Here is a 13468-nt window from a genome sequence, read left to right as displayed (position 1 = left end):
ATATAGGTTAATTAATAGAAACGGAAATTCCTGCTTGTCCACTCTTGATTCTTAGTTTATGTACTATGAGTAATGAGGTTACTAAACAGTGGGTAAACAAGGGAGAAGCCACAGCAAGGAGTTCAGCGTTCCCTGCATTTCCAGATATGAGCTTTTTTGGTTTACAGAAACCTATAGCAGTGCCTTCCAAATAGGAAGTGTATATGTTGACCTATGAAGAACTCAAAAACATGCTATGAAAAAGTGCAAATCTTTTGCTACTCTTAGCCAAAGCAAAGTTGATCATATGGTTTTAGAATGATGATGAAGCAGAAGAATTGAAGGAAGCGGAGGAGGAGGAGGAAGAAGGATCCATACAGGATTTATGGAAACCAATAAGATGTTGTTAAGTAACATTATGTGCTTTATTTTCTTGCCAAATATTTATAAAGTATTTGCTCTATTGTTAAGGTGTGCAAACTATCTGAAATATAAAGCACCAGGCGCTCAACTTACGGAGAGCCGATATCGTCCTTTTCATCCTTATATCCATGTCAACAATGATATCCAAGGTAAAGCAAGCATCTCTTTTTATAGCATAGTGTTTTAAATATTCACTATTTAAATATTCAGTGAAGAACAAGCAAAAGGCTCCACTGGAAATTCTAGCAGTTCTATCCATGCATATGTGCAAAAAAAAATGGAATTTTTTCAAAACAGCTATGCAAACATTCCAGAGAGCATTCTTGCTTTGGCATTTTATGGAGGAATACTTTGCTCAAGCCATGTACTTCGAAAAGTGACTCTTTTAAATGCCTTAGTAAACAACATCATACATTATTCTATAAGGCTCATTTACTAGTTATCTTTACTACCCCATGAAATATGAACATGATTCATTTTTAAAAATGCTTGGGGACTGTGTACTGTATGTATGATGCAGCTATTTATAAGACTAGCTTTTAGGGATTTATTCCTACAAAGAAAGTTTTGAATAACCTATGCATTTAGTGTTGGTTGATTTTGCTGTAGCGTGGTTTCCCTCCCCCCATGTTTTGATTGTAGCTTAAAAGAGTGTTATATGGAAAAATTAACATTTGCATTATAGACTAGTTTGGTTCACGTTAATTAGCTATAGTAATACTGCTGGAAAATCTAAAAAAATAATGTGCAAAGCTTGCCAACCAGAAAAAATACCATGAACTATTTCTTGGGTTTAGTTTATAGCAAAAGGTCCTATTTTATTAAAAGGAAATCATCCTCCAATCTCCCTCTATTACCATATTTTTTAAAATGTAAGACTTTATTTTTTTAAAGGGATGGAGACATGAAGTATTTTCATTCACCGAATAACTTAATAATACGGGTGAAACTCAAAAAAATAGAATATTATGCAAAAAGTTCATTAATTTCAGTAATGCGACTTAAAAGGTGAAGCTAATATTTATTTTATTTATTTTATTTATTTTATTTATTTTATTTATTTTATTTATTTTATTTATTTTATTTATTTTATTTATTTTATTTATTTTATTTATTTTATTTATTTTATTTATTTTATTTATTTTATTTATTTTATTTATTTTATTTATTTATTTTATTTATTTATTTATTTATTTAATTTATTTATTTATTTATTTTATTTATTTTATTTATTTATTTATTTATTTTATTTATTTTATTTATTTTATTTATTTTATTTATTTTATTTATTTTATTTATTTTATTTATTTTATTTATTTTATTTATTTTATTTATTTTATTTATTTTATTTATTTTATTTATTTTATTTATTTTATTTATTTTATTTATTTTATTTATTTTATTTATTTTATTTATTTTATTTATTTTATTTATTTTATTTATTTTATTTATTTTATTTATTTTATTTATTTTATTTATTTTATTTATTTTATTTATTTTATTTATTTTATTTTATTTATTTATTTGTCAAACAAGTATAGTATTATAGTACATATTAACATAACATACCATAAGTAGAACATAGTAATAGAAAGGATAATAAGACAATAGGACAGGGACATTAGACACAAAAGTGCACTTATGCACACCCCTTACAGACCTCTTAGAAAAGCGGAGAGGTCGATTGTTGATAATGTAAGGTTGAAGATTTTGGGGTTGGGGGAGGCAACAACAGAGTCAGGTAATGAGTTCCAGGCAGTGACCACTCTATTGCTGAAATCGTATTTTCTGCAGTCAAGTTTGGAGCGATTTACATTTAGTTTGTATCTATTATGTGCTCTTGTGTTGTTGTTGTTAAAGGTGAAGTAGTCACTGACAGGGAGTACATTATGATGTATGATTTTATGAACAAGAGTTAAATCAGTTCGGAGACTGTCCCTAGTATGCCTGGGATCAATGTACCCTCTAAGGTGCGTGGCTGTGCGGGCGCGCACCCCAACACTCCCCGTGCGCACCCTTTTCCAAGGCCGCACAAGGAGCCATGGCCCCCCCCGCCCCCCCAGCGCCTCTAGCCCACTCGCATCCCTGGCTTCTCACCACTCCCCTGCAAGCCTGCCTGATCTGCCCCTCTTTCTCTTCCCCCGCTTACCGCCTTGGGGCATGGCTCCTCCCGCAGCAGTGGCTGCAGCAGCGCTGGCAGCTGCGGCTTCTCGTCCTCCTGATCTGGCTGCTAACAACTCCGAGCACTTTGGGAACGCCCGCCCTTCCCCTCTCATAGTCCCTTTGCCGAGAGTACTTTCGTCCCGGCTGTCAGCAAAGGGGCTGCAGGAGAGGCAGGGCAGGCGTTCTTCTCGCAGCAGAGGCCGGTGAAGGTTAGTTTGAATGTCGGGCGCACGCACGCTCCCCATCTCCCTGCCGGAACATTCAAACTAAAAAAAACCTTTGCCGGCCTCTGCAGAGAAGAAAGGAAGAGAGAGAAAGAGAGAACAAGAGAGAGAGAGAGAGAGCAACAGACAGAGCAAGATAGAGAGAAAATGAGAAAGAGAGAGAAAGAAAGAGGGGGAAGAAAGAGAGATAGCAAGAGAGAACAAGAGAGAGAAAGTGTGTGTGAGAGAAAGAAAGCAAGAGAGAGAGAGAGAGAAAAAACAAGAAAGAGTGAGAGAGAGAGAAAGTAAGAGAGAGAGAGAAAGAAAACCAGAGAGAGAAAGAGAACAAGAGAGATAGATAGATAGAAAGAGAGAGAGCAACAGACAGAGCGAGATAGAAAGGAGAGAGGGAGACAGAAAGTGAGAAAAAGAGAGAGCAAGAGGGGGAAGAGAGAGAGAGAAAGAAAGAAAGAAAGAGAGAGAGAGAAGAGCAGAAGGAAGAGAGAGAGCAAGAAAGAGAAGGAAGAGAGAGAGAAATAATAGAAAAAAGGGAAGAAAAAAGAGAAATGAGAAAATGATTGAGGCAGAGAATGACAGGAAGGAGAGAGAGAAACAGAGAGAGAAGTGACTCTTGATTTAAAGCATATGGTAAAAGCACTTAAATAATAACAGAGAAAAAAAACCCAGCCCTCACCTGTTTTTATTAATAGTTGTGTTTTTGATTTTGCTGGTTGTTTTAGTTTTAATAGTAATAGATTTTTGTTTTGTTTTATTATTAATTTATTTTAATAAAAAAAGAAGGAATTTATCTATCTATCTATCTATCTATCTATTTATCTATTTATTTATTTATACTTCTATGCCGCCCAGTCCCAAGGGGACTGCCGTTCAGACCCTATACTTTTCCGCCCACACCGAAAAAAAATTAGAGAGAACATTGCCTGGTATCACTGATCCGGAAGCAGAAACAGCGATGCATGTGCAATGGCACGTTCCTGCCACATGCACATGCAGCCCTCCCCAGCCCTGTACAAGAATTTGCTTCCGCACAAGCATGGTAGCAAAGAAATTGGTGAAAATCTCGCACGAGGATACTCACACATGTGAGATTTTGGCGGTTTTGCCTCTTTTTTTGCTTTCATGCATGCACAAAAGCAAAGAAATCGTCAAAAATCGCCAAATTCTCATTCGTGTGAACGTCGTCGCATGAGATTTCAGTGATTTTTTTGCTTCTGTGCATGCAATGAAGCAAATTCTCACACAGGGGCATGCATGCCTGCCACCGCCCACGCGAGGCCTGCGCCGGCCTCCAAGATCAACCTGGTAGGGAAAGGTAAATGCAGCCCTTCAGTGGAAATACTTTTGTTTTAATTTTCATGGTACAATTAAAAACTATGTACAATATAATGGAAGAATATCACAAGCAAAGTCCATTCTGCTAATCTGGGCAAAGTTCATAGAGATTCTAAGCTAAATTTCATGAATGACATGTTATAATGGAATGTTTTCATCTGACATTGCAGTTGACCCCAATAAAAAAGAAGATGCTAATGAACCTATCTATAGAGATGCTGTGACGTGTTCACGTCATGTAAGTAATTATTATTAGTATTTGATAAGTAGCATAAACTTGGTGGCAGAACACATAGCATGCATGTTTATGATCTCAAGTTCAATATCTGACATCTTCCATTATGCCTAACCTGAAATCTCAAAAAACTACTATCTCTTGGAGACATAGAATTTCTTGGGGTGACTTCTGCAGTTTCTTTTTCTCCTTCTGAGTCCTGGAAAGAGGTTAGTGGAAAGCCAACTCTGAAATATTACCCAAAAAAATTGCATGGACTTGCCGATGTAGTCACAAGAACTGACCCAAAGTCACCAAAATTCTAAAAATAATAATAATACAGACCATTTTTAAAAATAACAACAGGTAAAGCAGATAATAACAAAACCCAGCAATGGCTAAGAGTAGGAAAGTTCAAGAGTGGAATGGGGGCTATTTCTGGCTACACAAGATCAGATCTTAAGAATAAAAGCATATGAAGCCAGAATTGAGAAGACAACAACAGATAGTAAGTGCCACTTCAGGAAAGAAGCTGAAAAAAAAGAAAGACACCTGGTTAGCTGCGGCAAAAAGATTTGAAAGATCAATTACAAACAATGGCATGACAAAGAAGCAACTTAGAATAGAAAGAATTAGAGAAGATAATAAAATACCGATAGCAATAGCAGACTTATATACAGTGTTCCCTCAATTTTCGCAGGTTCAAACTTCGCGAATAGGCTATGCCAGGTTTTTGTTTAAATATTAATTAAAAAATACTTCACGGTTTTTTTTCTATACCACGGTTTTCCCTGCATGGTGACATCATACGTCATCACCAAACTAATAATTTTTGCAAACAAATAACAAAATAATAATTATTATTGTTAAAAAAATAATTATGTTTATAAATATCAGGATCACTAAGTGCCTTATTCAATGGTGAGTACCAGTAATAATGGTGAGTAAATGGTTGTTAAGGGAATGGAAAATGGTAATTTAGGGGTTTAAAGTGTTAAGGGATGGCTTGTGACACTGTTCATAGCCAAAAATGGTGTATTTACTTCCGCATCTCTACTTCGCGGAAATTCGACTTTCGCAGGCGGTCTCGAAACGCATCCCCCGTGAAAATCAAGGGAACACTGTACTGCTTCACAGTGCTAAACAGCCCTCTATAAGCAGTTTACAGAGTCAGCATTTTGCCCCCAACAATCTGGGTCCTCATTTCACTTGGAAGGATGGAAGGCTAAATAACCTTGAGCCTGGTGAAATTCAATTTGCCAAATTGCAGTCCGATAGAAGTCAGCAGAAGTAGCCTGTAGTATTGCATTCTAAACACTGCACTGCCATTGCCCACATACCTGCCAATAGAAATAGAACCGTAGCAGAAGAAGGCAAAAGAAATACCAATAATAAAAGGTGCATTGGTTGCAATCTCAAAACAATCTCAAAACATTTAGTATTGACCAATTCACTATTTGTCAAGGGTAAAAGGCAGCTTTACTTGGAGCAGCCTTCATCCTGCAATGATACCTGTATAATTGTGAACCCATGGCATGGATGCTACAAGTGGCAGGCGGAGCCCTCTCTGTAGGTATGCAAACCGTTGACCAACTCAGCTCCACTGCACATGTGCAAGTGTCTCCCCCCTGCCAGCTGATTGTTGGGTCAGACAAGCTCATGCTTTCTCCTCGCTTTCTGTGGCCCATGCCTTCTCAGATCTCTGGAGATTTCACCCCGGCACTTTAGGGCATGCAAGTCTTCCCCCCTGCCCAGCTCCATTTGGGGAAAGAGGCTTTTTCTCTTTCCCAACTCCATTTGGAGAAGAGGCTTTCCCTCCTCCCTAGCTCCGTTTGGGAAAAGAGGCTTTTACTCCCTCTCAGTTCTGTTTTGAGATGAGAGACTTTCCCCCTCTCTCACCACTGTTTTGGAATGTGAGTAGTGATTGGCTGCCAGAATTTTTAATGCCACACTGCGGGCGTGGCTTATTTTGTGGGTGTGGCTTGATGGTCATGTGATTGCGTAGGAGTGGCTTACCAGCCATGTGACTGGGTGGGAGTGGCTTAATAATCAAGATAAGTTTTCAAAAAGGTCCTTGGATTCTTTTTCAATTGATTTAAGTCACATTATTTGAATAGCCACAAAAAGGACAAATGATAGACAGCATTATTTGTTGAGGAGCACTGTAACATTTTAAGGTTTTGTACTGAACACACAAGGTTCAGTATGATAACAGATTAGGCACGGAATTCAATTTTCTTTAATTGCTATAAAAGTTCAGTTCTAGATAATGATTAAAATGATTAAAGCCTTTATGGGTTAAAACATACTATTTAATTATTTCTTATTTTAAAAGTAAATAAGGATCATAGTAAGGTAGTAGAGAAGGAAGGACAATAAAAAAACTATTAAGTATTCAATAAATAGGGCATAAACTTACTACTCCCACTGTGTTTCCCCCCTTCCCCATGGGGGCAGCAAGCAATTATTGGACATGAGGCCAAAACAGGGTGGGTTGTATGTGCATGTGCAGGGGGTGGGAGGTGTGCGAGGGGCATTGCATCATGTGTGTGGGCACTCACGCATGTACAACAGTGGGCCGTGCATACTTTCGTCACCCAAGGCAAAAAAGGTTTGCCATCACTGTTCTTAACGCCATCGAACATCAACATCTGCCTAGCCCAGGTTCTTTGGAAGGACTCGATAGGATGATAAAAATGCCAAATGCAGTATCTGACTATGCAATGAATCATAATAAAATCAACCACCAGCTACTAATTTCAGAAAGTACTATGATGTCTAGTAAATAGTCAGCTCACTTTATTTGGAAAAATGTCTTCTATGCAATTGAATACTTACATGGATGGCAATTTCTTTGGGACAAGTGGTTCTTACCCTTTCTAATGCCATGATCCCTTAATACAGTTCTTCATGTTGTGGTGACCCCCATCCACAGGTTTAGCACCAATTCTCCCAAGAGAGCTTTACGCTGATTGGCAGAAAGGTCAGAGGGACACCCCCACTGTAAACACCTGATCGGTCAGATTGTAAAAATATGTCCCAAGGTGCCAGAATAGAAGCTTTAGTTCCTAACACCATGGGAAATTTGTCTTTTCTCCTGGTCTTAGGTGTCCCAAGGTGCCAGAATAGAAGCTTTAGTTCCTAACACAATGGGATTCCAGGGGCGGAGCTTTGACATCATGGAGTGTTCGGGTTCGGGTTTGGCAAACTCACCCGAAATTCACGGCACGTTTGGCCAAACTCGCCGAACCCGAACACCGTTGGGTTCGCCCATCACTACTCAGCATTAAATCATACTCTCCCCACGTTTCTAGCATTCAACTTGGAAAATTCAAGCATTGAGGACTCCAATTTCCATCAATCTCAGCCAATCTAGTCCAGGGACAATGAATGTTGTGGTCTGTAGGACATGGAGGTTGTTTACCTTCGATCTAATGGGTATTTCACTCAATTTCACTCTACAGTAAACAGATTTGTCATATCACTTTTAAAACTACTCCCTTTCCCCTCCCCTATTCCCTCTTCATTTCTAGTTTTGATCTGCAACAGGAACTAGAAGGAAAGCCTTCTAGTTGGTAAGGTCTGCAGTCTCAATCCAAATCAGTTTCTGTATGTGTGGGACTGGCCTTTTCCAAAATGTCAACATATACTGTACAGTGGTCCCTCGATTTTTTGCGGGTTCGAACTTTGCGAAATGGCTATACCACGGTTTTTCAAAAATATTAATTAAAAAATACTTTGTGGTTTTTTTCCCTATACCACGGTTTTTCCCGCCCGATGATGTCATACGTCATCGCCAAACTTTCATCCACCTTTAATAAATATTTTTTTTAATAAACTTTAATAAATAAACATGGTAAGTAATAATCTAAATGGTTGCTAAGGGAATGGGGAATTGCAATTTAGGGGTTTAAAGTGTTAAGGGAAGGCTTGTGATACTGTTCATAGCCAAAAATAGTGTATTTACTTCCGCATCTCTACTTCGCGGAAGTTCGACTTTTGCGGGCGGTCCTGGAATGCATCCCCCGCGAAAATCGAGGGAACAATGTACTGTATATTAAAAGCCCAATTTATTCAGAACAGCAAGGAGAAAAAATGAATACACTTTTCGTTAAACATTACACCTCAATTATACTGAAATTATTCTAGAATAAAAAAGGAGAGAAGAACATGTGAGATGGGAAATATATGCAGCATCCTGTTAGATTTTTAAATATTTTAGGTTTGATTTTAAAAAACTGCTACTTCTCAAACCAATGAAGAAGCAGTATGCATTCCCAACATGTCTTCAAGTGAAGTCATTTGTCAACGTGTTTTATTTATATCTTTATGCCAAATCTCAGATTATTGACGGAATTGGTCACCAAGATGAAATTTATAAATCAATATACCAGCATCCAGAACTTGATCTTCCACCTCGCGCTGCCAATATACTGGAAAACATAAAGAAGGCTCTTTGGGTATCCACATACAAACGAGACTACACAGGTATGCATTTTTATCAAAGTATTATAGTTCAAGTTAGCAGATAAATCACCAACACTTTCAAATAATCATCTGGTTCTTTATGTCTTCGTAAAAAGAATACAGAGAATTTTAAAAAAGTAGACAAATGTAATATTATTGTTTAAAAATAATAATAATAAATATTTGCTAGATTTGTGCATAATTGAAGACACAAGCTGCAGTGACTGTTCAGCACTTTAATCTCCAAGCTGCAGCCAGATCAGAACTGCCAGCAGCCTTCAAGGAAAGCGCTTTTAAGGTTTTCCCTGAAGCCTATTGGCCACTAACAGTCGTTCAAAGTTCCTGCTGCCTAATTCACAAATCAACAGCTAATATGCAAATCAACTAGACATAGATCTGTAGGTAACAATATTTTTGTTGCTTTTTTTTTTTTTTTTTAGGTAGAGGGTCTATGAACCCATTGCAGCTGGATGACTATAATAATAAGTTAATTGGCAGAGCAACCGGAGAACTGGGCAAAAATGTGGATCTTGTAAGTATAGAAAGTAGTATCATGGATCTGGATTTAGTCTCTTGTCATGGCAAAAATCACGCATTAGCTTTGGAATTGTCTGCAACTGCTCTTCTTTGCAGAGTAAAAGGATTACGTGAACAGTACACCACAAGCACCTAATGGACTGGTTGGATTTCAGAGGAAACGTGGGGTTATTTTTGAAGTTCTTTTGCAAGATGGGCTTAGTCAGTACTTAATATGAGTGGTTAGCAGGACCTTTGTATCAATCCATCTTGTACTCTTTCCTGAATGAGGCGGCCTGTTTCTAATCAGCCATGCTTAGTTATTACTTGGTTGGACCATTGACATTTATCTATCTATCTATCTATCTATCTATCTATCTATCTATCTATCTATCTATCTATCTATCTATTCAATTTTTATGCTGCCCTTCTCCTTAGACTCAGGGCGGCTTACAACATGTTAGCAATAGCACTTTTTAAACAGAGCCAGCATATTGCCCCCACAATCCGGGTCCTCATTTTACCCACCTTGGAAGGATGGAAGGCTGAGTTAACCTTGAGCCGGTGATGAGATCTGGACCGCTGACCTTCAGATCTACAGTCAGCTTCAGTGGCCTGCAGTACAGCACTCTACCTGCTGCACTACCCCGGCTCTATATGGAGCTATCCATCTGTTCTTCAGAGAGCATTCAACATCACTGCTTTGCCATCAAAGGAACTCCCTCCCAAGAGATTTCCATGTGCAATTCAAGATAATATCATCTTGAATTGCATGTAGAGATCTATTAGAAGCTAGTTCCTTTGATGGCAAAGCAGCAATGTTATGTGGATATATCATGGATGACGTTGATAACCATTTGCATTGCTGGACCACTTGTTTTGCCATGTTCATGGCAAAATGAATATGCTCTGGGTCCTGTTAAACACTGTCATCTAGTGGGGATTCAAAAGGCCTGTCTTCTTTATTGAGGCATATGCACTGTGGAATAGCATCACCCAGGTTTTGATGAATGCGACCCTATTAATCTCCCAAAATCCTTAAAGACCTGGTTTTCCCTTCAAGCGGTGCTGCCAGGATGCTAGTTCAGCTTTATTGCAGTGAAGTATAACTTATTACAACTCCTAATTACATTGTATTATTGATTTATTTTATATTGTATTACTTTTATGTTTTATGTATTGCTTAACCACTAAGAATCACTAGACTGAGATGGATTCTCATATTAAATAAATATATAGGTCTATGTGGTTCCAAAAAAAATTATATTCAGATGTGCAACATATAAGTCCTGGGAATCTGTTCTATTCCATCTGTTCTTCAGAGAGAATCCCTTCATTCATCAATGTCTCAAGTAAGACCCTTGGAAGGGCGCCTGGCCCGTCTCCTTCAAGGCAAGATCTCGCAGGAGGAGCAGGAGCACGCTACAGAGAACTATGAGTCACCACCTCATTTGAGAGAGCATTGCAACATAAACTGGCATCCAGAGGGAATGCAGAATAGTAGGAAAAGATCCCTCAGTCCCCTTCAGCAGGATACAGAAAACAAAGCAAGTCAAAGGCACAACTACCTTCTCAACAATTGGATTCGACCTGAATCAGCTTGCCAGGAGGAAAACAGTCAAGATAAGAAACTGCCTTCAAACAGATTGCAGAAAATTACAGATACCTGGAAAACAGAGAAATTGTACCGCAGGCAACTTACAGTGCCACCTGAACCAGAGCCTCTCCTTAAGCCTGCCGAATCTATTTACTATGAAGATTTGAAACCTCCCCCTTTTAACAGATATATTATGTGGCATACTCCTGCCATTCTTAGTAAGCCAACCCCAATCTCAACACAGCCGAAGTGTGAAAGGTGTGCTTGTAAACTAGATTCAGAATGTCCTCCTAACATTGGGGAGATTGTAACAAGCTGCAATCCAGCCTCAGACTGGATGCCAAATTGTGGGATGGTTCGACCTCAGACAAAATTACTTGATATCCAGGATTCTTTTTCAAAGGGAGAAGCCATCAAGTACTTGAATGATCTGACTAGGCAGGGACTAAGAGACCTGAGGGATCATGACAGGTATGGTAGAAAGCATAAATTCCAGGGCATCCATGCTTTCTTTTTGTAACAATTCATCTTCAAAAACAGTAGAACTTATAAACACCTCAGCCACAGACTCCACTGCTGAATTGGTCTTTCTATTTTATTTTTTGTATTTTTTTGTATTTTTCTATCTTAGTTTAATTATTTATTATTATTGAATTGTTTCAATATCCTCTAATGTAGGGGTGGTTTAGAATACACTAGCAGGCCTCTGTGATGTGTAATAGTCTGCCAAAATTGCATATTCCCAATATTTTATAAACTATAAGTAAAGAAATTTCTGTGCTTAACTTTTTGTGTCTTTCACCCTCAGTGTTCCTATTCTGTAAAATAGGAATATTACTTAGCTGTCTTTAATCATGCTATCCACTTTTCAAATATTGCATCAGAATCCTTGTTCTGTAATAGTAAAATGTAAATAATTGAGTTTTCCAGACACATGTATTGTTCCAATGCCGTGGGAAACAAACCCTCCCTAGTCCCTACCCTGATCATATGACACGCTAGTCAAGACTTGCAATTGTGAGCATTTAAATATCCCTGCCCTAGTGGCATTATCACCATGTAGCAAACTTAATTTGACATACCACACCCATGAACAGGAAATTGCCAGTTCAAAGTAATTAAAGCTGCTTCAAATATACACTGTATATTGGGGGGGAAATTTCACCTTCTGCATTTGGTCATATCAATTTGCTGGTTAGCATAAATGATCTTTAGATTAGATTAGATTTATTGGATTTATATGCCGCCCCTCTCCGCAAACTCGGGGCGGCTCACAACAATAATAAAAAAACAGCACAGTACATAATACCAAATCCAAAGCCCACCAATCTAATTACAATTTAAAATTTAATCTCATAAAAACAGTATATATAAAAACAGGCACACAGTCAATCAATCATAAAACAACATGGGCAAGGGGGAGGTGTTTTAGTTCCCCCATGCCTGACGGCAGAGGTGGGTCTTAAGGGGTTTTCGAAAGGCAGGGAGGGTGGGGGCAATCCTAATCTCAGGGGGGAGCTGGTTCCAGAGGGTTGGGGCCCCCACAGAGAAGGCTCTTCCCCTGGGTCCCACCAGATGGCATTGTTTAGTCGACGGGACTCGGAGAAGGCCAACTCTGTGGGACCTAACCGGTCGCTGGGATTCGTGCGGCAGGAGGCGGTCCCGAAGATATTCTGGTCCGGTGCCATGAAGGGCTTTATAGGTCATAACCAACACTTTGAATTGTGACCGGAAACTGATCGGCAACCAATGCAGACTGTGGAGTGTTGGAGTGATATGGGCATACTTGGAGAAGCCCATAATTGCTCTCGCAGCTGCATTCTGCACGATCTGAAGTTTCCGAACACTTTTCAAAGGTAGCCCCATGTAGAGAGCGTTACAGTAGTCGAGCCTTGAGGTGATGAGGGCATGAGTGACTGTGAGCAATGACTCCCGGTCCAAATAGGGCCGCAACTGGCGCACCAGGCGAACCTGGGCAAACGCCCCCCTCGCCACATTGTTACATTCTCAGACTGAAGATCATATGCTTCAGTCAAATTCTCCATTCTAGAGGGAAAATGCTGCTGATTGGCTAGGCCAGTGATGGTGAACTTCTTTTCCCTCAGGTACCAAAAGAGTGCATGCGCACGCTATTGCACATACACATAATTCAATGCTTGGGGAAGGCAAAAACAGCTTCCCCTGCCCCCCGGTGGCACTCTGGAGGGCAGAAATGGACTCTTTCCCAACTTCTGGTGGGCCCAGTAGACCTTTCCAATTTCACCTTTCCCATCTCCAAAGGTTTCCCTGGAGCCGGGGGAAAGATAAAAATTCCCTCCCCCATCCCCCTGGAGGCTCTCTGGAAGCCAAAAATGCCCTCCCAGAGCCTCTGTGCAAGACAAAAACCAGCTGGCCGGCACACACATGCATGTTGGAGCTGAGCTAGGACAACAGTTTGCATGCCAGCAGATATGGCTCCGCATGCCACCTCTAACAGCTTCCTATAAAAAGGCTGGCTGTCATAAATAGTTGTCAAATAAAAAGCTGTGGTTTTGAAGCCACTTCTGTTGCCTC

General features: G+C 39.2%; 1 protein-coding gene across 1 annotated transcript; it reads left to right on the top strand.

Moving 5' to 3' along the window:
- The first annotated feature begins 278 nt into the window (after positions 1-278).
- On the top strand, positions 279-11687 carry SPMIP4 (sperm microtubule inner protein 4). Its single transcript, XM_070767396.1, has 5 exons — positions 279-551; positions 4292-4359; positions 8679-8823; positions 9243-9334; positions 10641-11687. The coding sequence occupies exons 1-5, from the start codon at positions 365-367 to the stop codon at positions 11433-11435; spliced, it is 1287 nt and encodes a 428-aa protein (XP_070623497.1). The 5' UTR covers positions 279-364; the 3' UTR covers positions 11436-11687.
- The last annotated feature ends 1781 nt before the right edge of the window (positions 11688-13468 follow it).

The sequence above is a fragment of the Erythrolamprus reginae genome, chromosome Z (genome assembly GCF_031021105.1).
Source record: "Erythrolamprus reginae isolate rEryReg1 chromosome Z, rEryReg1.hap1, whole genome shotgun sequence".
Classification (NCBI taxonomy): domain Eukaryota; kingdom Metazoa; phylum Chordata; class Lepidosauria; order Squamata; family Dipsadidae; genus Erythrolamprus; species Erythrolamprus reginae.
Note: the sequence above shows the minus strand (reverse complement) of the source record. Positions and strands in the feature narration are given on the sequence as shown.